This window comes from Hesperophylax consimilis, chromosome 13 (genome assembly GCF_061612785.1).
Source record: "Hesperophylax consimilis isolate HC1 chromosome 13, BYU_Hcon_1.0, whole genome shotgun sequence".
Lineage (NCBI taxonomy): Eukaryota > Metazoa > Arthropoda > Insecta > Trichoptera > Limnephilidae > Hesperophylax > Hesperophylax consimilis.
Genome location: NC_142848.1, coordinates 29,068,924 through 29,091,300, shown reverse-complemented (window position 1 = coordinate 29,091,300; position 22,377 = coordinate 29,068,924). Strand labels below are relative to the sequence as shown.

General features: G+C 34.4%; 1 protein-coding gene across 1 annotated transcript in view; it reads left to right on the top strand.

The window, feature by feature from the left end:
• Window positions 1-22,377, top strand: part of Sema1a (semaphorin 1a) — a 169,496-nt gene that overhangs the window by 139,822 nt on the left and 7,297 nt on the right. Inside the window, exons 6-14 of the mRNA XM_089638985.1 lie at window positions 11,192-11,333; window positions 12,645-12,847; window positions 13,467-13,612; window positions 15,027-15,109; window positions 16,238-16,472; window positions 18,154-18,296; window positions 19,434-19,586; window positions 20,194-20,404; window positions 21,505-21,766. Of these exons, the coding sequence (XP_089495111.1) occupies window positions 11,192-11,333; window positions 12,645-12,847; window positions 13,467-13,612; window positions 15,027-15,109; window positions 16,238-16,472; window positions 18,154-18,296; window positions 19,434-19,586; window positions 20,194-20,404; window positions 21,505-21,766 (1,578 nt within the window). The remainder of the gene's footprint in view (window positions 1-11,191; window positions 11,334-12,644; window positions 12,848-13,466; window positions 13,613-15,026; window positions 15,110-16,237; window positions 16,473-18,153; window positions 18,297-19,433; window positions 19,587-20,193; window positions 20,405-21,504; window positions 21,767-22,377) is intronic.

Sequence of the window (22,377 nt, the reverse complement as noted above, 5' to 3'; positions counted from 1 at the left end):
AGCAAAGCGCCAATAACATTTTTTACTCCAAATGTGCTGAGGAATAGCTGGTTAAAGTTTCTCGGGTACTTGCCGATACACCTGTATTTATATAGAAAGTAGAGAAAAGTCGATGTTTTGTAATCAAATCGTAAAAAAATCTTTTCTCTCGCTTACATTTCTAACGCTGGCTAAACTTTAGAAGATACATCAAAATAATGTACTACGGAATTGTATATCTTAAAAAGGCCTACAGAAAAGTCTAAGATGGTATATGTCTATCTCCTAAGGATAACCCCCAGTAACGCCGGGTACACGTCAGCTAGTTTAATATATTTTCGTTAGTTTTAAACGGTTACTTAAATCCAACAACTGTAGTTTTGTTGAACCACCTATTTCAATTAGATTGCCTTAGAGCGGTGGGTAACTTTTTACTCCACGTTCAAGTATTATTTTTTTCTGAACAATATATTGCCATTTTAAACTGCAATAAATATTTTATTCACTTTATTTATTTAACAATCCGAAACAACTTATCAATCCATTATTGTACAGATTTGGAGAGATGATTTTATTCATCTTTTATTAGAAATAAATTTTATGACAGTGAAGGAAACTATTTATTTTTATACATAAAATGAACATAGGGATGATTTCTTTACATTATCCTTACGCAGGAGGGCCTGAGGAAAATAATTTCCCTCAGGTCCTATGTCATCTTTTGGGATGCTGTGTGGAAGGTCATATTTAAGGAAAGGAAGAAGAAGAAGTTCTGGGAAGGTAAAAGGTATGAGGATTGGGTAGGTATCTAAGGATCAGTGTATCCAGGAGTGATTGACTCGATGGATCGAGAGACCAGTTAGAGCGATCAAAGGGTCTCCCCAAACCAGCCTCTCCCCATCCGGCACGCCATCTAGTGGACAGGCGAATCCTGAACACACTTACCCGATGAACACGGGCACCCCTGCTAATCACAAAAACGTAGCGTTCCACTTTGGGTGACCTATGTATGACAAAGGTGTTGGTTATATAAGAAATGTTTCCCGGGGCGGCGGTACCCAACCCGCTTCAAAAATGTCTAAGGAAACGAATATAAAAATAAATGAAGTAAATTAGATTGCCAGCAAGGAAGAAATCAAGCACCCAGAAATCTCTGATGTACCCAGCCATCCAATTTTATAAAAAAAATCCCGAATGAAATTACTAAGATTGAAAATATTTTTAAAATGAATTAAGAATGTATGTCTACCTCAAATAGTAAATTATTAAATAAATTAAAGGTTATTTTGAATACACATTTTAACGCTTGTCTGAATTGTTCACACAACCAGTTTCAATATTGATAACATTTATTTTATAAGCAATAATTATTAGCCTGAAACACTCATCCACATTGAAAAATCTCCTGATAAAAGATACATGACGCCAACGGGACATGAACCCAGGTAAACTAATGTTTAAGACAAGATTTTTTATGCATAGCACAAAGGGTAACAATTATTTTATAAGCAATAATTATTAGCCTGATGTATCTTTTATCTTTAGGATGTATTGTCATGTATCTTTTATCAGGAGATTTTTCAATGTGGATGAGTGTTTCAGGCTAATAATTATTGCTTATAAAATAATTTTTACCCTTTGTACTATGCATAAAAAATCTTGTCTTAAACATTAGTTTACCAAAAAAATAATAACCGAGTTACAGATAGATAAACAGTCAAAACCAGTATTTCTGTTTATTGATCTGATAAAAGGATGGTTCCAACACTGCCAACATATGCACAAATTAAAGCACTTTAGTATGAATTGGATTCCACATAATATTATTTATTGAAGGGCAAAAATGTTATGCCCACTCCACAATTTTGTGTGCCCATTTGGATGGCGAGTCCAGCGCTGCGTCTCCATTGAATATCTCAACGTTTTTCTCTGGATCTTTCTCCAATTTGTCTCATTACCCGTCCAGACCGGGGGAGGTAAGGGCACTCAACACTCGGCATGCAGGATCTCATTGGAGTCACACAATTTTTATATATATTTCTTAAAATAGTTACCGATTATTGGTCGTAGAAAAGTGGCGTAGGTACTTAAATCGTCGCCAAATTATTAATTAATATGCAATATAATTTCCTTGTGCGCACGTCGGTAGTAAGTACTCCCAGATTCCATTCCTGGAAAGTACAACGACATCATTTGCACCAACTATTTTATCAATATGAGATAAATAATTAGTGCTAAATAGTTAAGTAGAGGCCCTGAAAAAATTGATACGTACATACAAACAATAGTCACCAATTTTTTGATACGTACATCCAAACAATGGTCACCATTTTTTTGATACGTACATACAAACAATAGTCATCCATTTTTTGATTCGTACATACAAATAATAGTTACCATTTTTTTCGTTGAAGCATAGACAGAATACCCTCACAAACTTTGTAAATAAATATCTAACTATCTGAACATATAATATGTATTTCTACTTTCGTGAAATACCTACATCAAAGACGGGTGAATATTCTCGTTTCTAAAAGTTATTAGAAGAAAAGAAGTTATTTCATAATAAATGTAGGTTCGAGACTCGAGATAAACTGCTCGCTCGCTAACTTCTTTGTTCCTTGTATGAAAATAATTTTGCATGGCAACATTTTATTAAAATGATGGTAGATAATAACATTTTCAATTGTATCTAAAAATACATATATTATTTGGAAAGATCATAATATTTCTACGTTCGTAATCATACATCAAAGTTAGTGTGATAATCTAGAACCTATTGTTTCATAATTAATGTAGATAGGTTGTTATTTGTAGGTATGGCAACATTTTACTATAATAACGGTAATGGTAAAAAAAACAAGCAAAAGCTAAAAAAATTAGTCGTTATTTCAATATTGACGATCTCTTAGGCCCTCCAATAATGTCAATATTGAAGTCTATTGTAAATAGTAAATAAATTATGAACGAACTCAATTTTCTGCGGGCACAATTTCAAAGTTTGCCAAACATGTTAACGGAGGAAAATGTCAAAAAGCCGCCGCCTCGCCGTGGAGTCGAAGGAGATAGCATCCATCGGAGGCCTAATGGCGGGAAAACGCCGCCAGCGCTCCCGCGGCAGGAGAGGAAACTACTTTATCAGCACCGAACGAGAAATCGTTTCAGAATAGTACCTACCTACTGTGCAAATGAAAAAGACGTAGGTACCTAACTGCCTAGTTTAGTTTCGCCCTTGGCGCGTTTTATCTCGGTAGGTACCCCATTAATACTACGTATGGGAAAACTCATATTTTAATAAATTGATTAGTGATTCTTAAAGTCGCACGTTTAAGAAAGTGAAAAATAGACTGAAGCAAATTTTTACCCATTTACCAAAACACTACAAGTAGACAAGTACTAATTTTATTAAAACTTTAGCTCAGAATCGATGCCAAAGATTATACACATTTTTTATGTAGGTATGCCTGATCTTATTATATTGCCTACCTAAGTAGATTGTGTTATCTTTTCAATGCCTACGTAGAATGGTTTTGTTGTTTAGTATGTTTTCATTGTAAAATTCCATTTATGTGTGACTTTCTCAGCTCTCGGCTTTCTCAAATAATCTCCGCAGTCGGGAAATGAAAGCATCTACTTCCTACCTTCCTACCCCAAGATTAAGTTCCAAGATAACACATCCGACTACCTATTCTTATTGCAAGCACTTAGCCCGCCTTGAAATATTCTGCCATTCTGTTACGCTCGCGTTTTACGTGCCGTTTTAAATGGCCGCCTCGCTAGACGTTAGATTTTATTCCGATTCAAATCGATGACGTCGTTACGGCGATATGATATTCCAGTCACCTGGGGACTGTTAACAAAAATTCCACTTTATGTACAAAGGCAATGCTTTCGGATTCGTTTTGTGGTATTTTGTAGACTCCTTTGACTTCCACCAATTCCTCTCGGAAATTTAATTTGAAATGTAAAATTGTTCACTGTTTCTGCAAAATATTATTATTAAGGCGATGCCGTACGTAGTAATGCAAAATCATGTGTTTTTGGTTTGAAAATTTGGTCGCCTAGAAATGTTTCAGATGCTTTAATTAAATACTGCGAGTAGAATACATCTTGGCCTTTGAAATAATCGAGTATTTTTAGATAAGTCTTTTTATAAGCCCAGAAAAAAATAATGTACAAGGCCTATGAAAACTGCTTTAAAGTTCATAATCTCCTACTTACGAACCCATTTTTGGTTATGATTTTATTGTATAATGTGGAAAATTAAGTTATTTATAAAATGATCGGAAAAAAATTAAATATTTATGCCTGAACATCCACAAAATAAAATAAAAGGCACTTTTTGGCCATGTTTTTTTCTTGCATAAATCAAAACAGGCGGATGGTGTTAAGCGGGAATTTAAACCTTATCGCCATCTACGTAAGGGTTGTTATTGATAGCGGCTCAATTTAAAATATTACACGACGTAGTGCATCGCCTTAAAGTAGTTATATTTTGAGTGCGGCTAACAATGCAGTAATTTGAATATTACGTTTCTTTACTCGAAATATTATTTCAGGATTAGTGCTTATTTTTCTCATCCAGGCACGTTCAAAAGTAACCGGAAAAATAAAATAAAAATTTTTAGCCGAATAATATTCGAAATGGAGTTCCGGGAATCTTTGCCCGTTCAACAATAATGGAAGTCCTTACCCCGAAACCAAAAATACACCATCCGAATTAGATCAACACGGGTAGAAAGCGGTGTTTCCTTTGAAAATATTTAACCTTCGATCCATTAGCACGTCCCTTTGTAAGTATTTGAGAAATTGTAACACGAAAATAAACGGACAAGTCAATGGAATGGATAAAATAGCAAACCATCTAGATTTGAAAATCCACTGACTCCTAAATTCTGTGGTTTTTAAATTGTTAAATTGTCATCAACACTTTTCAGGCTTTCAACTCAACTATTCCTATGTTATAAACAGTAAACAAAATTTCTTATTTAGCTTCAACACTACCATTGTGCGATGTTATTTTTTCGCGCGTTTCTCTCGCATTTTGAATAAAACGTTCTATTCACAACTTTTATGGCTGTATAGCGAGAAAAACATTGGCACGTAAGTACCTTACGTGGGTTGCTATATGGAAAAATATTTTGTTTTTTATTCATTCTAATATAAACAGCAGACTGGCTGGGCTTAAAATTCTCCCACGTTGCCATCATAATAATATCTTCGTTTCAATTGGTGTTTCAATGACGTGTCTGCAAGCGATGAAGTTAAATGAAAATGTTTTTTTTCTAACCATATATGAACTACTAGTAGTTCTGTGAACAGCAGATCTCGCGTTCAAAAAGTATGTTTCTGATTTTCTCTTATTTAATAAATTAATCAAACCAAAATTATTTCATCTGAAATATTAAGATTTGTAAGTAGGTACTTAAATACCTACTATGTACTTAATAATTCATTGTAAATCATATGTTTTATGTAACTTTTTAAATTTCAAATAAGGAACAATTAGTCCAAAGAAATACCACATTAAAAATATTCTTTTTTCAAGCTTTCTTCATGCACGTAGGTACCTACCATAAAGTCCAAAAAACGTGATGATTTCACATTTGAAAAAATAATCTTTACTGAACCCTTAGAACTTTTTTTTAAATTTGACCTATAAAATTCAATTTTTGGACTCGATTTACTCCAAAACGAGAGCTCAAATCAAACATAATTATACGACAAATCGACTCCAAATGTGATGTATCACTAGTTTACCGCTTGTACTACGAATTTCCGGAAACCGTGATTTCTCGTAAGTACTCATCAAGGAAACCAATGTACTTTGTATGTGCTTATTATGTTACGATCTTCAGTTCGGTGCCTGTCGCTAATTACCAAAATCAATTACAGTTAAGATTCACTTGGGGTGAATTTGCCCCGTATCATGTACACCCATGCATACACATGCATCTTATATCCTTTGGGTAAGTTAATAATTCACGTAAATACATACTAAAAGCAAACAATAATGTATAAGTACCTAATCTTGCATATCCTAACGGCTGAATAAATCGGTGGCAAATACCTTATACATTTCTTGTTATTTTGTGACTTTTAAGTGAGCGCCCACTTCTTCAAGATAATATTATCGTATATCCTGCACAAGATACTGAAAATGAATTTCGAAAGTCGTAAAAATGATTCTTTCTAGAAATTTTAAAAATATATCGAATGCCTTAGTAATCTTTAGAGATTAGATGTAGAGAGAAATAAAATGGATGATCGTAATAATTTGATAAATGTAGATATTATGAATACACATATTATGCTATGATCCACTCCCACCTGAGTTATCTAGTTAGTATCTGGGGCACCATTACCAAAAAAAAAGTTCCTACATATAAGTCATACAAAATAGAGCCGTACGGAATATATATAATCTACCACGGGATACACATATCAAAGATATATATACTCACAGACACAAACACTTCCTTTTACGATTCTGCCAAAGTATAACATCACAACTGCCATTCTACAAATAATTCAACACTCCTTCATTCACACTAAACCAGTATTTAATTCCGACATACACCAGCACAAAACACGATCACAAAATCAAATACACTTATCGTCATCTACTTACACGACTAAATTTGGAATTAACTCCTTGCAATACATTGCACATAAGCTTTATAACGCATTACCTAGTAATCTAAAACATCCGGCAACGAACAAAAAAACATTGGCAAAATCTCTTAAAAGCTATTTCCTCGGCAGTTTTATTAATGACTGATACATTATTTCTTTGGAACTCTAAAATAACTTCTGCGTTTATTTATTTTAATGTATTTATGTTGTCTTTAATCTAAAGTTGTCTTTCCGAAATGAGTTTTGTAAACTCACTGGGAATAATACATTATAAATTTGTTATTATTTTGTAATGTATTATCTTGCAATAAATAAATAATATACACAGTGTGTCAGGGTGATGTGACGTGAAGTAACATAAAAAAATTGTCATTAAGGTCCAAATAAATAATATTTAAATTATGATGTATTTTCGAAAAAATAATCGTTTTGGAACCTATCCTTTATTTTATAGTAAACATTATACCGTCCACTGCAAACCGTTATTGTTTCACTAAATGCGAAATCTGTCTTACCGACCGTAACCTAACGACTGATTGGCTTTACATATACTCATCTATAATACACATGTTGGACAACATTATGCAACATAAAAAGTTCTGCTTGGACAACTTCGTTTTGTTTTTTTCTAGAATATTATCTTGAATTGAATCTTGAAGTCTTAGGACGGGTTGTTTCGGAGAATTTGAACAATTCATCAAAATCTCAACGTTCATTTTCGGGTTCTGTGAAAGTCCTATTCAAGTTCTGTTATTATATCATTGTAGGCTAGTTCCTTGAAAAAACTGAAATAAAAACAGTACTTGAAAAAATCTTTCACAAAACTTGAAAATTAACGTTGAAATTTGATGAATTGTTCAAATTCTCCGAAACAACCCGTCCTCAAAGTATGAAACACGGTGTATTACACCTAATAATAATAATATGTAATCTCCCCAGTATCCTATCATTGGTCTGTGTTTGTCGGGGCATGCATCAAATAATGTTTACTCAGCTCTAAGTAAGTACTCTGATCAATTGAACGCTCCGCTGTCATCCTAATTCGATACGTGTAGAAGCGTTAATTAAAGGATTGTGGTACCTACGTGCACACTTCAAGACGTCTGAAGCCATACGCAGTCAATAAACAAATCAAGGTATGGGGTGATAAAGACATGCTGCAGATCCGTTATCCGTTGTAACTTCTCTCTCTCTCTTCCTCCACGAACTATGCACTATGCATAATAGAAAAGGAAGGTTCCAACGCAGCTCTCAGTGATTGGACCATAAAAGATAGATTCTGCACGTTTGAATCGACATTTCCAAGCATTTTCCAAGATTGTCACACGTTTTAAAACTGTTCGCTCCAAAATCTAAGCCTTCCGGTATACATGCAGTATATTTTCTGCTTTAATCTCTAAATGGTATAAAATAAAGTCAGTATCGGCGTCTGACTGTTTGTGCGCTTAGTTCTTCTAAACTACGCAAAGGATTTTGATAGGGTTTTCACTATCATTTAGAAAATTTCTTCCGGAAGTTTTGTATATATAACACATGCATATTATATTTATAGAAAGTAGAGAAAAGTCGATGTTTTGTAATCATGTCGTAAAAAAATATTTACTGGCGCATTCCTAACGCTGCGCTGGCTAAACTTTACAAGATACATCAAAATAATGTACCAGGGAATTGTATATCTTAAAACGGTCTACAGAAAAGTTTACTATGGTATATGTCTATCTCTTAAGCATAATCCCCAGAAACGCCGGGTACACGTCAGCTAGTACGAAATGAAATAAAAAAAAAAAGGATTTGTAGGTAGTACCAGGGGCGTCGCATCGCACAGTGGGCTGAAAATCGCATAATAGGTTATTTTCAAGTTCTGCAAGTATTAAATTTAATTGTTAACCTCGATACAGGCTTAGTCCTAGTGAGGTTGATTTTTATGTGAAATAAAAAGTGTTTTATGTATAGTGAGATGCAATAAATAAATAAATTTTAATTTAATTTTTCAAAAATAATTGGAGTTCTACGAATTAAACACATAAAAAAAAAAAAAACTAACTTTTGTGATTTCTTAAACTGTTTTGGCTTGGAGTGTAAATAAAATATTGTAAACTAGAGAAATCATACCCATATGTAAAGCATTTAAGCATTAAAATGAATCATCAACATAAAAAAAGTTTTTTTTCTACTTTGAGGATTTTTTTAAAAAAAAGCGCAATTTGCGCTACAATACGAAGTATGTCAAAAAAATACAAATAAATAGTAGTATATCTGCGTGTAAGGATATAATGGCCAACCTTATGATTCCAGAGATAGCCTCATTTTTAATTTCAGTGCCATAAAAATTTTTCTTAAAAAGTGATAACTCCTTCATTTGTACACGCAATTGCTTCATGCGATATTTTAGAGCATAGTATTGATCAGCAGAATCCATTTCTGGCCAAAAAAATACCCTTGAAAATTCAAGTCTCTATGTCTATGAAAATCGGCTTTCATAGACATAGAGACTTGAATTTTCAAGGGTATTTTTTTGGCTAGAAATGGATTCTGCTGATCATTACTATGCTATAAAATGTCGTACGAAGCAATTGCGTGTACAAATGAAGGAGTTATAATTTTTTTAAGAAAAATTTGTATGGCGCTGACATTAAAAATGAGGCTATCTCTGGAATCATAAGGTTGGCCGTTCTATCCTTACATACAGATAATACTACTATTTATTTGTATTTTTTTGACATACTTCATATTGTGGCGCAAGGTGCGATTTTTTTTTTTTAAATCCTCAAAGTTGAATGTTATGTTCGGAAGAGCCGAAAAGCTATGTGTTTTAGCGAATCTCTCCTTATTTCTACTAAAATTTAGATTGATAATTGAAAAAAACAATATTTCTTACATTATAAGCTGTTTAATGTATTTTAAAATTTATCGAAGCGTAGAACCGACTCCAAAAGTTTTTAACCCTTAAAAAATTAAAAATGATAAAAAAAAAACAGCGAAATGCTCATATCGAAAAAAAAAGTTTTTTTTACGTTCTCTGGGTGATGTAGGTTCACCGGTTTTCCCGCTTGTACTACGAGTTTCCGGGCACCGTGTATAAAGAAGAGTTTCGCGGTTTAGGTTTATTTTTTATTCTAATCTACATTTTTATTATGATACTGATGAAATTTTGCACACCTGACCTACACAACAAGAGGAAGGTCGCTGTCTACGTGAGATTTCGTAAAAAAAAACCTCTCCCTTTTCTCATCCATTAAAACAGAATGTTGACACTCCTTGATGAAATTTTTGCACATTTGATATTAAAAATGAGAGAAAAAATACTGTTTGTATCTGATTTCGAAAACCAAACCTGCGTAAAGCCCGTAAAATGGTGTGAACTTAAGTATCAACTAGTATTAACAATAAAAAGGTAGGATGCGCTCTTAGAATATTCAATCATAGTGAACATATAAACTTGCTGTCCCTTTTCCGCTAGTCACAATAAGTAGGCGTAAACTGGACAAAGGTCATCGCCCATAACTATACAGGGTGTATCGGCAAGTACCCGACAAACTTTAACCAGCTATTCCTTAGCACATTTGGAGTAAAAAATGTTATGGGTGCTTTGCTGTCCGGTAACATTTTTTTTTTCCATTAAAAACAAAAAATAAATAAAAAAATCCACACTCCGTCACTTTCATTTGCCTTGTTTCTCGCGTTCAACAGCTGTTATTAGCAAGTGTGTCAAAAAGTGTCCTCACTCTTTCGTACACACTAAATAATAATAGTTAAAAATGAGACGAATGGTGCTGTGCCATTTCGTTGTGATTGTAAAAGCGCGCCAACATAGGTACGTAAGTACATTATTCAACGAAACTCGAACAAAATATTGGCAGACGGGTTTTCAAACTTTGACAAAGGATAAAACATTGGTGACATGTGGTGAAAATATGAATAATAAATTTTTTATAAAAAAAAAATGTTACCCGACAGCAAAGTGCCCACAACATTTTTTACTCCAAATGTGCTAAGGAATAGCTGGTTAAAGTTTGTCGGGTACGTGCCGATACACCCTGTATAATCAAATTAATATATTTTTTTAAATCATTAGGCTTATGGATAACATAGCTATATTGATAGAGATATGGTCCTTATGTATTATCAGCATCAGCTGTATCCTACATTTATTAGTAGTATAAGTAGTCCAAGGAATTGATAGATTGAAAGTAAAATCAGCAAATTGTGGAGCAAAAACTGACACAAATAAATCTATTAATAATGATGTGAACCTAAAATAATGAAAACTGAGATTATTTCACTTGCGATATCATGCACTCAATCAAAAAGGAACTGTCATGAATGGGACACGCTGTAAGCTTCCTAACAATATTATTTTGAAAGTGTTGTATACACTTGCTGTCCCTCTTCCGCTAGTGACAATAAGTAGCCGTAAACAAGAACAAGGGCTGTTCCTTATCGGTGAAAGCTTATAAACAAATACATTAAAGCTTTGTTATTGCAGCCAACTTTCGCTGCATTACCTACACTCTTGTGGAAAAAAACTGTTGTCATTATTACATAATACAAAATTTATGCATTTTCTTTCTTTCAGTCCGTGTTCTCCAGAGTGGCCCGCGTATGCAAGAACGACCATGGAGGACCACACCGCTTCCGGAACCGCTGGACATCCTTCCTCAAGAGTCGCCTCAACTGCTCCGTGGCTGGGGACTTTCCATTCTACTTCAATGAGATCCGTAAGTCCAAAATAATAATTAAATAAAATGGAGTTAGAGGTCAATTTTTTTAGTAATGGCACTGTACATACAGTCACAGGCTTTAACAACTCTAATGCAAAGTTTCAAATGTATTCATCCAATTTAGTTCATTTCGACGGTTGATTTACATTATCCTCAATAGGGTATTTTCCCTCTTTGTATTCTAAAAAAAAAAGTACTGAAATGAAGGTATTTTTATGTTGACAATTAAATTTTCTATAACGATTTAAAATGTGCCATTTTCGATTTACCGCCAAAATGACATTTTCGCACAGACATAGGAATTAATAGACGAGAAGATAATGGCGAGGGGTAAAATCAACTGTTGAAGAACGAAGGGCGTAAGGCTGACTGTGATTCGTCAATAAATCAATCTGACAGTAAATAGGCATCTCGCATTATAATATCACCATTTACTTCTTAAAAGTAAAATCTGCTTTGGAATGAATAGACATTTTTACATGGGAGCGCAAATTACTCGCCACGTTATGAACAAATTTGCGAAGTCCAAATTCGGCAAAAAAAATCGGTTGTATTTTCAGAGTCGAATATTTCGTTTAAGTATTTAGTTAAGACACTTTTATAAATGTTCATAATTTACTTCCCAGCAACCAACCAGCTTTGTGTTTCGCGTCCAGACGTTTCTCGATATGATAGTATAATATGTTTCTAAAACTGATCTATATTATACGATGTGAATATGCTTAAAATAAAGTAAAATAATGCTTATATATGGAATGTAATACGACAATTGGGTTTATTCTCTTTTTCACATCTATTTTTACATAGTTTTCATAGTACAAGTCAACATTTTGCCGTGTTATTTCGTAAAATGAACCGATGATGCCTCGACCATAGTTCGCACAAGAATGATGACGTCACGTTTTCAAATTTCACTTGAGGCCATACGCCAGCCCAGCCGGTTCCAATGGAACCGGTATGGGGAGTGGGGATAATACGCTTTTAATCACTTAGGGCAGGTCTACTAATATTCATATGTCTATGCATGTTCGTTTTTATTCGTGAATTTGGTGGCGTGACGTCACGCCGGGCGATGTTGGTGACAGTCGTCTTACCAAAGATTTGCGTTTTCTATGCCATAATGACGTTGTAGCCAGTTGGAACCGTTTCGTATAAGATCTTTTTTGAAATCAATATTTCATATTTTTATTACGATAAATAAATTTTAAATCTTCCACACATTATTACAGTATTGTTGGATGAAATAGTTTCAACCTATCGTACATCATCAATTTCACAAACATTATTATATGTTATTTCTTCTTACAGAATCAATGGCTGACCTCATTGAAGGAACATACGGTGGCACATCAGCCCAGCTGGTATACGGAACCTTCACCACTCCACCAAACAGCATTGCGGGCAGCGCTGTATGCGCATTTAGCTTGCAAGACATCGCCGACACGTTCGAGGGCAACTTCAAGGAGCAAACTGCACTCAACTCTAACTGGCTTCCTGTCAATAGCGGAAAGGTAATGTTACTTTTAGAAAATACAAATTTAACCAACCTGCCTACCAATAATTTCAAATTTAAATCATTATCATATTGCTCCTAGTAGCATGGCAACACATGACTTACCCGCTATCAAGTTATTAGTACCTACCCAAACATCATTATTTTGTTGCTGGTACCAATTATTCTAATTCAAATTTTGGAATACAAAGCGTCAGTATTTTTCAGCAGACTTCCATTGTTTCTCTGGGTAAGATAATTAATTATAGCGTTTGTGTTTTCTATGTTAACTAACGGTTTAATTCATTGTTATTATTCATTAGCATAAGCATAATATTCAAGAATAATAATGTAATTTAAATATATATACATATAGAAATATTTAATACTGACAATTCGTGGTGGAATTCCATTATAGAGATATAATGAAAACTTTTTTTTTCTTTTTTTTTATTTCTAACCAGTTTCAGCCTGTGACAGCCATCTTCAGACTGGTACAAATCTCCTCTACTATGTGGAAGTGTAAAAACGGAAAATGCATTTTAAATTGTTTCATTATATCAAGATACATGTTCATAATTGTGGGTCTATTCGCCAGTTCGTGCAATATGTAAATATGTTTCCTTTGTTCATTCCAGGTTCCAGATCCACGTCCTGGTTCGTGCCACAATGTCTCTGGAGTCTTGCCAGATCAGACACTGAACTTCATCAAGACTCATTCGCTGATGGACGAATCAGTGCCAGCTTTCTTCGGAGAACCCATTGTCATTCGCATTAGCTTCCAGTTAGTATTAACCAGAGTTGTGCAAAATGGGTACCTAAAACCATTTGAAATGCAAAATGGAAATGGGTCAAAACTTTTCCATTTGAAAATGCAAAATGCAAAATGGTTTTTAGAAAAGCATTTCAAATGCAAAATGCAAAATACCTATTTTCAAAATGCATTGAAAATGCAAAATGGTTTCTCAGGTCAAACAATTAAAATAATTATAGAATTTTTAAACAATTTTGTCATTTAATAATGGACATCAATGTAGAACAAACATATTAACATGATGGTAAATCCAAAAACACAACGACTACAGATTATGAAACCACAAAAAATTTGCGCGGGACTAATGTTGCCAACGTAAAAACATATAAACTGCTATCTAACATTTAATATGTATTACAGCGTCATGGCCATGTTCAGTATTTAAATCAGTATTTTTTGTAATGGTATCACTCAATTGCCAGGGCTCCTACCAGGGAGCAACTTGACAATATAATGTAAATTATCTCTCATAGCGAGGTTGAGGACCGACTGATATTTGGGGATTATGAAAAAAGATGAGTGGAGAAAGTAGGAAGAATGTTGCAAAAAAGCATTTAAAATGGAAAATGCATTGAGAAAAGCATTTAAAATGCAAAATGCAAAATGGTTTTTAGAAAAGCATTTAAAATGCAAAATGGAAAATACCCATTTTGCATTTTGCATTTCCATTTGAAATGGATTTATTTGAAATAAAGCACATCTCTGGTATTAACATTAACATCTATATAAGTTGATATACAAAGAGGTTACTGTCTATGCCCTAACACCGATTTCTTCAATTGTAAATCGTGTAATAATGGCATTATAACAATAAACTTGTTGAATTTAACTGCACGCTTAATACGCAAAATAATTATAAATACCACTTCGTTTCAACTTAGTTACTACAAAAAACAACTATGTATATCATGGGAGATGGTAATTTATTTATTTATATCAGATCAGAGTCCTTTCTACGTTTTTCCAACGAAGAAATGTTTAAAGTTTGTTCAATTTCATCATATGAGTACCCCGTAGGAAGCGATGCTGTACGGATTCGATGTGACAAATGTGGACAGCATAGAAAAGGAGACCAATAAATAAGTGATGCAATAAAGTTCCATTTTTGTTCAATCAAAGTTAAGTTTGAAGATTATGAAATACGAATAAATTATTAAAATAACCCTAACTATCAACCTAAAAACCTTTTTTATGCATGTTTACTTAAACCCCTGACTTAAATAGTTGTCTCCATTAGATAGATAAGTTGAAATCAAGTGTTTTTTTATTTAAATACCCTTTGCATGCAGCGGAATTCGACAAGTTTTCCATTATAACTAAATAATATTGCTGGTGATGTAAATTTTTAATATGTAATTACATTAATCTTTTTTTGTCTTTTCAGTTATCGCTTTACTCAAATTGCAGTTGACCCACAAGTCAAGACTCCTGGAGGAAAGACATACGATGTGCTCTTCATTGGAACAGGTAAATTAATTTCTCATTATTTACTCAAGAAAATTTCTCTTTTCGCTTGTAAGTATGTATACATATATGTAAATACTTTAAGATATCCACATAATGTACCTCTATTATATGTATCGATATTTTGATACGTTGGAGTGAGGCTACGATCGTCACCAATGAGAAAACAACTACAGAAGAAGAATTTTTCTTCTGCTTTCATATGGTGTTACACAGACAGGCAACTACATTCTAGATCTGTACCACAACCGTTAAATCTTCAGCCTCTTTAACCTTTCCTTATCTGTGGTTTGCATTTACTACACATTGCTCTAATAACTTTAATAACTCTATAAATATAATAAATTCTGGGTTCAGATTTTAGGTATTCCTCTGTTATACATTTTTGCACTGAATTAAAAAATAATATTTACATAGTTTTCAAATTCAATTAAAAATCAGAGTGTTTTTTGAGAAATCGGGAACAAATACACCAATACAATCAACCATGTGACACTGCTACGCGAAGAGTGTGCGAGGAAATGACACGCTATTGATGTCTCGCTTTAGTTCGCTAAGCGGGAACATGAGAATTCCACACGTCCGCAGTTGTATTTAGACCATCGATACCTACAACCGCATAGCTTTGTGTGTGAGTCCAGCGCCCACAGCACCTGCAGCCAGTCGGTCGCGGGCCGCCGTTAGATATGGGCTCCTAGCACGTTTGTTTAGCATCTGCCGATGGTTTTTTCATGTTTTCAGCAATTAATTTACAATTAATATCATCTTTGATATGGAATATTATAAATATATTGATTAACTATGAATATTCATATTTTTCCGATATTAAATTGATTATTTTGAGATGTGTATTGACTACACAGAACCGGAACGCGTGGATTTTTTTAGCACAGTAAGGGAAAGGTTAAGGTGTACATACACACAACGTCCAAACGCTCTTGAAAAAATTGCATCAGTTGTAGCCATGAGATAAACACATTTGTATGTTTTGTTCGTCTCTGTGTAAACAATTTATTAGAGAAGTCAGTAGATTTAAACTTTTAAACATATCTTTCCTTTCTAATTTTAGCAGCAATTATTACAATTTTATTTTCATACATTCTAACAATCCATTTTTCTTTCGCGTTCCAGACAGCGGAAAAGTAATCAAGGCCATCAATGCCAACTCAGCCGACTCTGTCCGTCACGTGAACCCCGTTGTGATTGAGGAGCTACAAGTGTTTGGAGCCCAGGAGCCCGTCAGATCCCTGAAGGTGGTCAAAGGGGTGGGCAATGGAGCCCCTTCGAGACTCATCGCTGTCTCGGACACGCAAGTTCAATCGCTGAGGCTACATCGTTGTAATTCTGACAAGATCACTTCCTGCAGGTTAGTGCCTTGTAGTGCTGTATTGATTTTTTATTTATTATGGTGAACGTATGTCTGTCGGTATGAAAGAGACAGGTATATATCTGAGTGAGACAGCATGACCGAGACATATAAAAAGGCGTGTCTGTTGTAACTTGTCCTCTTTTCAATAACAAACTCTTATACTGTCCATTGTATCAATACTTATAGCTAACTGAATAAAACCAAATAGTATGGAGTACTCGCATGCATCTTATTAATAAGTAATCTGGGTAATCGGCACGGAAGATCACTACAATTGGCGCAGCCGGTAGGATTACTATACTATTTTTATGTTTTAAGTGTCGAGAGTTTATTTTTTGCATTAAAATTAATTACCTTTAATTTTAGTGATCATTGTATGTATCAAAATAATTCAAACTACCAAATTTGAATTAGAAAATAGAGAAATATCAACAATTACTCTTTTAACGTTAGTAAAATGACTTTAACCGTCCCCATTTCCTCGATATTCTATGTATACAGTGGTGTGGCGGCAGATAAACAGTGCTGCGCGATATTGCTTGAGGCTGGTTTCGGAACTGAAAGAGTACCTCAACCTTATATACGTTCTGTGTGCGTGTATTGGCCTGCCGCTACATCGCTGTCACTCACTAATTATTTAATTTTTTTTTAAATTGTTTTTCTTTTGTGAATGTGCATTAATAGGAATGCTTCAGACACATTAGTTTGGACATTTATGATTAAATAGTAATCATTTTTGTATTACCTACGAGCAAGTTTCATAAATTTCATATCTGTCTAAAATAAATAAATAAATAATCAAATTACACATGTGCCCTGATGATGGACACTGCAATGCTGTCCGAAACGTTGGCTAAAGAAGGAAGTAGCGCAACACGGCATAATACCCCAAAAACAAATCACTATATGTAACAAAATATATGTAATCACTATATGCTAAACAACACACCTACACTACAAGAACGAAATCCTCAAATCTACTAAACATTCCAAAATTAAGTACATCTTTCGGCCAGAAGAACCACTATTTCCATGCTATAAAATTATAAAATGCCCTTCCTATTGAAATTAAAAACACCAAGGATAGAGAAAAGTTAACTAAAAATGAAGATGATGAAATAAAAACTAAACATGAAGATGATGAAATCATTAAATTTATGAAGTAACCCCAACGCAACCTACAGACAACAAACATAAATACTTTTTGCTTAATATATTTTATATTTTGTGGGAACCAACAAATTAGAAGATGAGGAAATCATGACCAACACAAATACAACAATCTACAGTCCGCCTCGGAACAGGAATACTTAGTGAGGAGGACTGAGAACAAACTACATCACTTTATATCTTTATGTTACTTAATATTGTATCTTTTTTACTTTACTTTATATTGCCGATAAATAATAAAAAAAATAAAAAAATACTTTTGGCCGTGAAAATCTCAAATCATACCATAATATTTTAATAATTTCCATATTTCATGCTTTAAAAATTTTGTGTATATTTTTCGATAGCTCACTAGGTATATTCAGTTCTTATAATCCTTGTAAAAGCCCAGCTGGGAGTAAAACAAAAAAAAATTAAATATAGTGAAAATGTTTTGATCACAAATCTCCTTCTGTTTGCCATTTTTTGTATGAGACTGTTAAAATAAATCCTTTCTGTTTGGTTGCAGTGAATGTGTGGCGCTCCAAGACCCGTACTGCGCGTGGGACAAGCTCTCGGGAAGATGCCGGGCCGCCGGTGCCCCCAGGTGGCTGGAAGAGAACTTCTTCTATCAGAGCATTTCCACCGGACAGCACGCCGCTTGCCCACAGAGTGAGTATCCCTTCATTATTGATATCATTTTCATTTTATATCTAGCAATAGCAATTGAATCACAGTACTCTTTCATTATTCGGGGATATGTTACTGTAACACATTGCTGATATGGTTCCATGACAAAATAGAACATTGAAGAGAAGTTTAGAAAAAACACAAACAAACAACAAACCTAACCTAATGCCTAGTTCACACGAGGACAGGACTGTCCAAGCTCCGGGACCCATTGTTATAGTGTGAACAGAGGTTTGGAGGACAGGACAATGAACCAAGACATTGTCGTAGAGATAAACAGGCAAGCTATCTCCGCAGGACAATGTCTTACATCCCCGCATTGTCCGCATGTAAACGCGCTTGAAATGGATGATTTCGTAATTTGTTATTGTATTTTTAAAAAGGCTCCCAAATACTGTGTTGAAAAAAAATTACCAATAAAATAGGTACATAATAATTGATTCTGTTCAACGTTAATTTCCTAGCTTCCAAGTACAATCAATCATAGTAAAATTGATGTCATTTTATTTATGTGTACACACTTTAGAAAACCATTTCATATTTTTTCATGTATTGTCGCCGTTCTTGCAAAAGTCACCAAGTTTTGAAATCTATGAATTTGAATGTTAGAAAAATAATAATCTTATTTGAATGCTTTTAATTTTTTTCTATTATTAAAACTTTAAAATTTCTGTTATAAAAACTCAATATATTATTTTAACTTTCAAGTTTGCAGTTTCTCAAAAATGTGTGTTATGGTTAATTAACAATTGCCTGAACGGCGAAGATGTATAGTAGTTGTTGATCATTAATAAAAATTATCACTTTGTTTCTTCATTTCCAAAATCAATCGATACATGTAAAATGTGCATAATTTTGAGACAACTATTTGCTTTTATAACCATGCTTCAACTAAATCCTTCGTATTATCCTGTAACAGAGAGATCGCTTTTTTTATTACAATATGCATTGTTTACATAAAAGCGGTATGTCTTTGTATCATTGATCCAGTAAAATTCTATGACTATCATTTTAAAAATAAATGGCAGTAGCGCTTCCATAGATTTGATACCCCACAGCTTGACTAAAGTAGCTATGCACATTCCTTGAAACTTCTCAATACGTTGATTTTAAACACAGGCAAAATTCTTGGTAAAGATGCGGGCAGCGTGGGTGGCCTCAGTTCCTCGCAGCCCAAATACAACGAGGTGCCGCGGCCTAGCAAGGAGCAGCCGCGCGGGGAGGTCATCAACATCATGCAGGATAAGGACTTCAGCAGCAACCAGCCCGAGGGTTAGTGGATACCGTGGCTTGTCTTTACCTTTAAAAATTCATTAACACTGATGAATATGATATACCTAATGGGATTTATGTTAAGCAACTCCAAGTATTTTTGCAGTTCAGCCGCGATTCGTATACTAGGTATACTATAATGTAGCATTTTGGATAGAGGCTCAATAACAAGGGGACCAGTGCATTTTACGTATTCTCTAATAGAGAGAAAGTACAAAAGAAGTTTCTGAGATTTTTTTATCTCGGTATTATCCTGTTTATATCCATCAACCATTTTGTCTGGTATGCTATTAATAGCATCACCGATAGAAGGAAAACTGCTTTTCTGATAACAGCACATATCTTTCTGAATGGCCATATTTGTATTTGTGATATTATACAAAAATTTGATTTTTATTTTCCTGACAATTTCACGCTTACGCAGGTACATGACTTTTGTTGTTCCGAGATGCAAAACCTAACCTACCATTGGTAATGAATCTCAGAAAAATGATTCTACTATTAAATAACTTGTCTCCTGACATACATATTTTTCAATTGTATTATCATTTAACTGTGGTTACAATTACTGTTAATGAACATATAAAATAAAATAATGTATTTGCAGGACCCGCCGTGTTAGCAGCCGATACTCTGTCCCCCAACTACTCGGCCGAGACGCTGGCCCTGGCCGTGGCGGCGGGGGCTCTGGCCGCGCTGGCCGTGGGCTTCGTGGCCGGCTACTTCTGCGGCCGCAAGTGTCACAAGGATGAGGATGACAACCTGCCCTACCCCGACACGGAGTATGAGTACTTTGAACAAAGACAGAATATTAATAGGTACCTTTATTTTTCCAGACAAACAAATAATACTAACCATAGTAAATTCATTTCATCATATTCGACAACGAGAGATACCACTAAAATTAGACTAAAATCAATTTCAAGCTAACACAAGCTAATGCTAAAATCATAAATGCGTAAAAAAAATATGATATTTTGGTAATATAAAATAGAAAAATTAATTTCAATAAATTTAGAAAAATTATATATATTAAATTTCCATAGATTAAACTTTTTTACGTCTTGTCTTGGGCAATGTGCATTTTTACTACAGCCTCTATGGTCTGCATGCCTCTAGTCAGTACTAAGGTATTTAAACTAGTTCACTTCATTCAGTCGTACCTACTTCATTTATGCACCATTCAAAAATCAATTGTCTAAAATTCATATTTCATTAAAACCAATGTGCTTGTAGGACAGATTCAAATGTCACATTGTCACCAAATGGTCATTAAGCGCCATTTTGTTTTTTTGGCAGGTGAAAAGTCCCCGTTAAATGCAGATTCTTTTCAGCTTTTGAATAAATTGTGATCGCCAGAAGCTTGCTAGCTTATTATAATTTTGTTATTTAGCTGAAACGCTCCTAAAATCGGCATTTAATGGGGACCTTCCAAATGTCATAAAAACAGAATGGCCATTAGATGATTTTGTCACACATGAATTTCTGCAAAAAATTATTATTTAATGCAGATGAAGTAGTCATAAGTGGGCCTGAAATTTCTTATTTAATGCAGATGAAGTAGTCATAAGTGGGCCTGAAATTTCTTATTTAATGCAGATGAAGTAGTCATAAGTGGGCCTGAAATTCCTCATTTAACGCAAATGAAGTAGATAAGATATGAGATGTTTATAGCACCGTCAATATAAGATTACTTGTCTTAATAGAATAGTATTCGTAATTTCCAACTTATCATTTCATTTTAGCACGTATCATTTTTTGACTGTCATTATTTACTATTTTCATTTTTCATTTTTGATTATACTAACACCCAGCATTCAATGATGGTCCCAACGTTGACTCATAAGTATATGTGAAAGTTGGAGGATTCCAGAGTGCCCTTTGAGAATTCCGCTAACTATTTCCTTGTAATTTGTAGAATCCAAGCGGAACCGAAGCTGTTGTCTCAAGTGGAGGAAGTGACATACGCCGAGCCTGTCCTGGCGCCACCCTCCGCACCGCCCAAGGGACCCCACTCCCCGCGCAGCACCCTCCGAGGGGGTAAGGCCCCGCAGCCACCGCATGGGGGCCCCTACGCCCCGCACCCCCACGCCGAGACCTTGTTCCAGTTCCAGCAAGACGGAGCAGCTGGAGGCTACAGACCGGGCAGGGACAACTTTGGTACCCTGCGCTCCCATCAGGTAGTTAACAAATAACTCACTCTTCTAATGGGTGTTCCTCCTAAGTAAGCAGTGAGGGATTTACCCATATTTTATTTTTATTTATTGCAAAGTGCAGTGTATGCAATAAAATAATATAACCGGCTGGTGTCTCCACAACATCAAACACACACCCGCTTTTCATTAAACCTGGGATGCGTGCTCCCTCAAACTAGAATCACATTCGCTCAACGATAATTATGGTTCATCGCTTCTAAAATAAACAATGCTTTGAACACTGATATAAAGTCAAATAATTCTATATCCCTTTTTACTATCCGTGTTCAACATTGGCTATTTAAAAGGGGACGAGCTTTCTTTAAAGGACATGAGTTCATAACACTGTAAAAAATATCTCTTGTGGCTAAATTCAAATTTGACAATGTGACCGTAAATAGATGTATTTCTAGATAAGTACGTATCACGATTAACCTGTGTTAAAGAAAAAAAATAATGATATAAAATAATTTGGTATAATATATTATTTAATATTTATTTGGTATACATTGAAACTTTAAAAATGCTCCCAGCATACTAAAAATATTTTATTCGCTTTTCAAGGAAATAATGTATCTTTATATTATTCTAGTTTG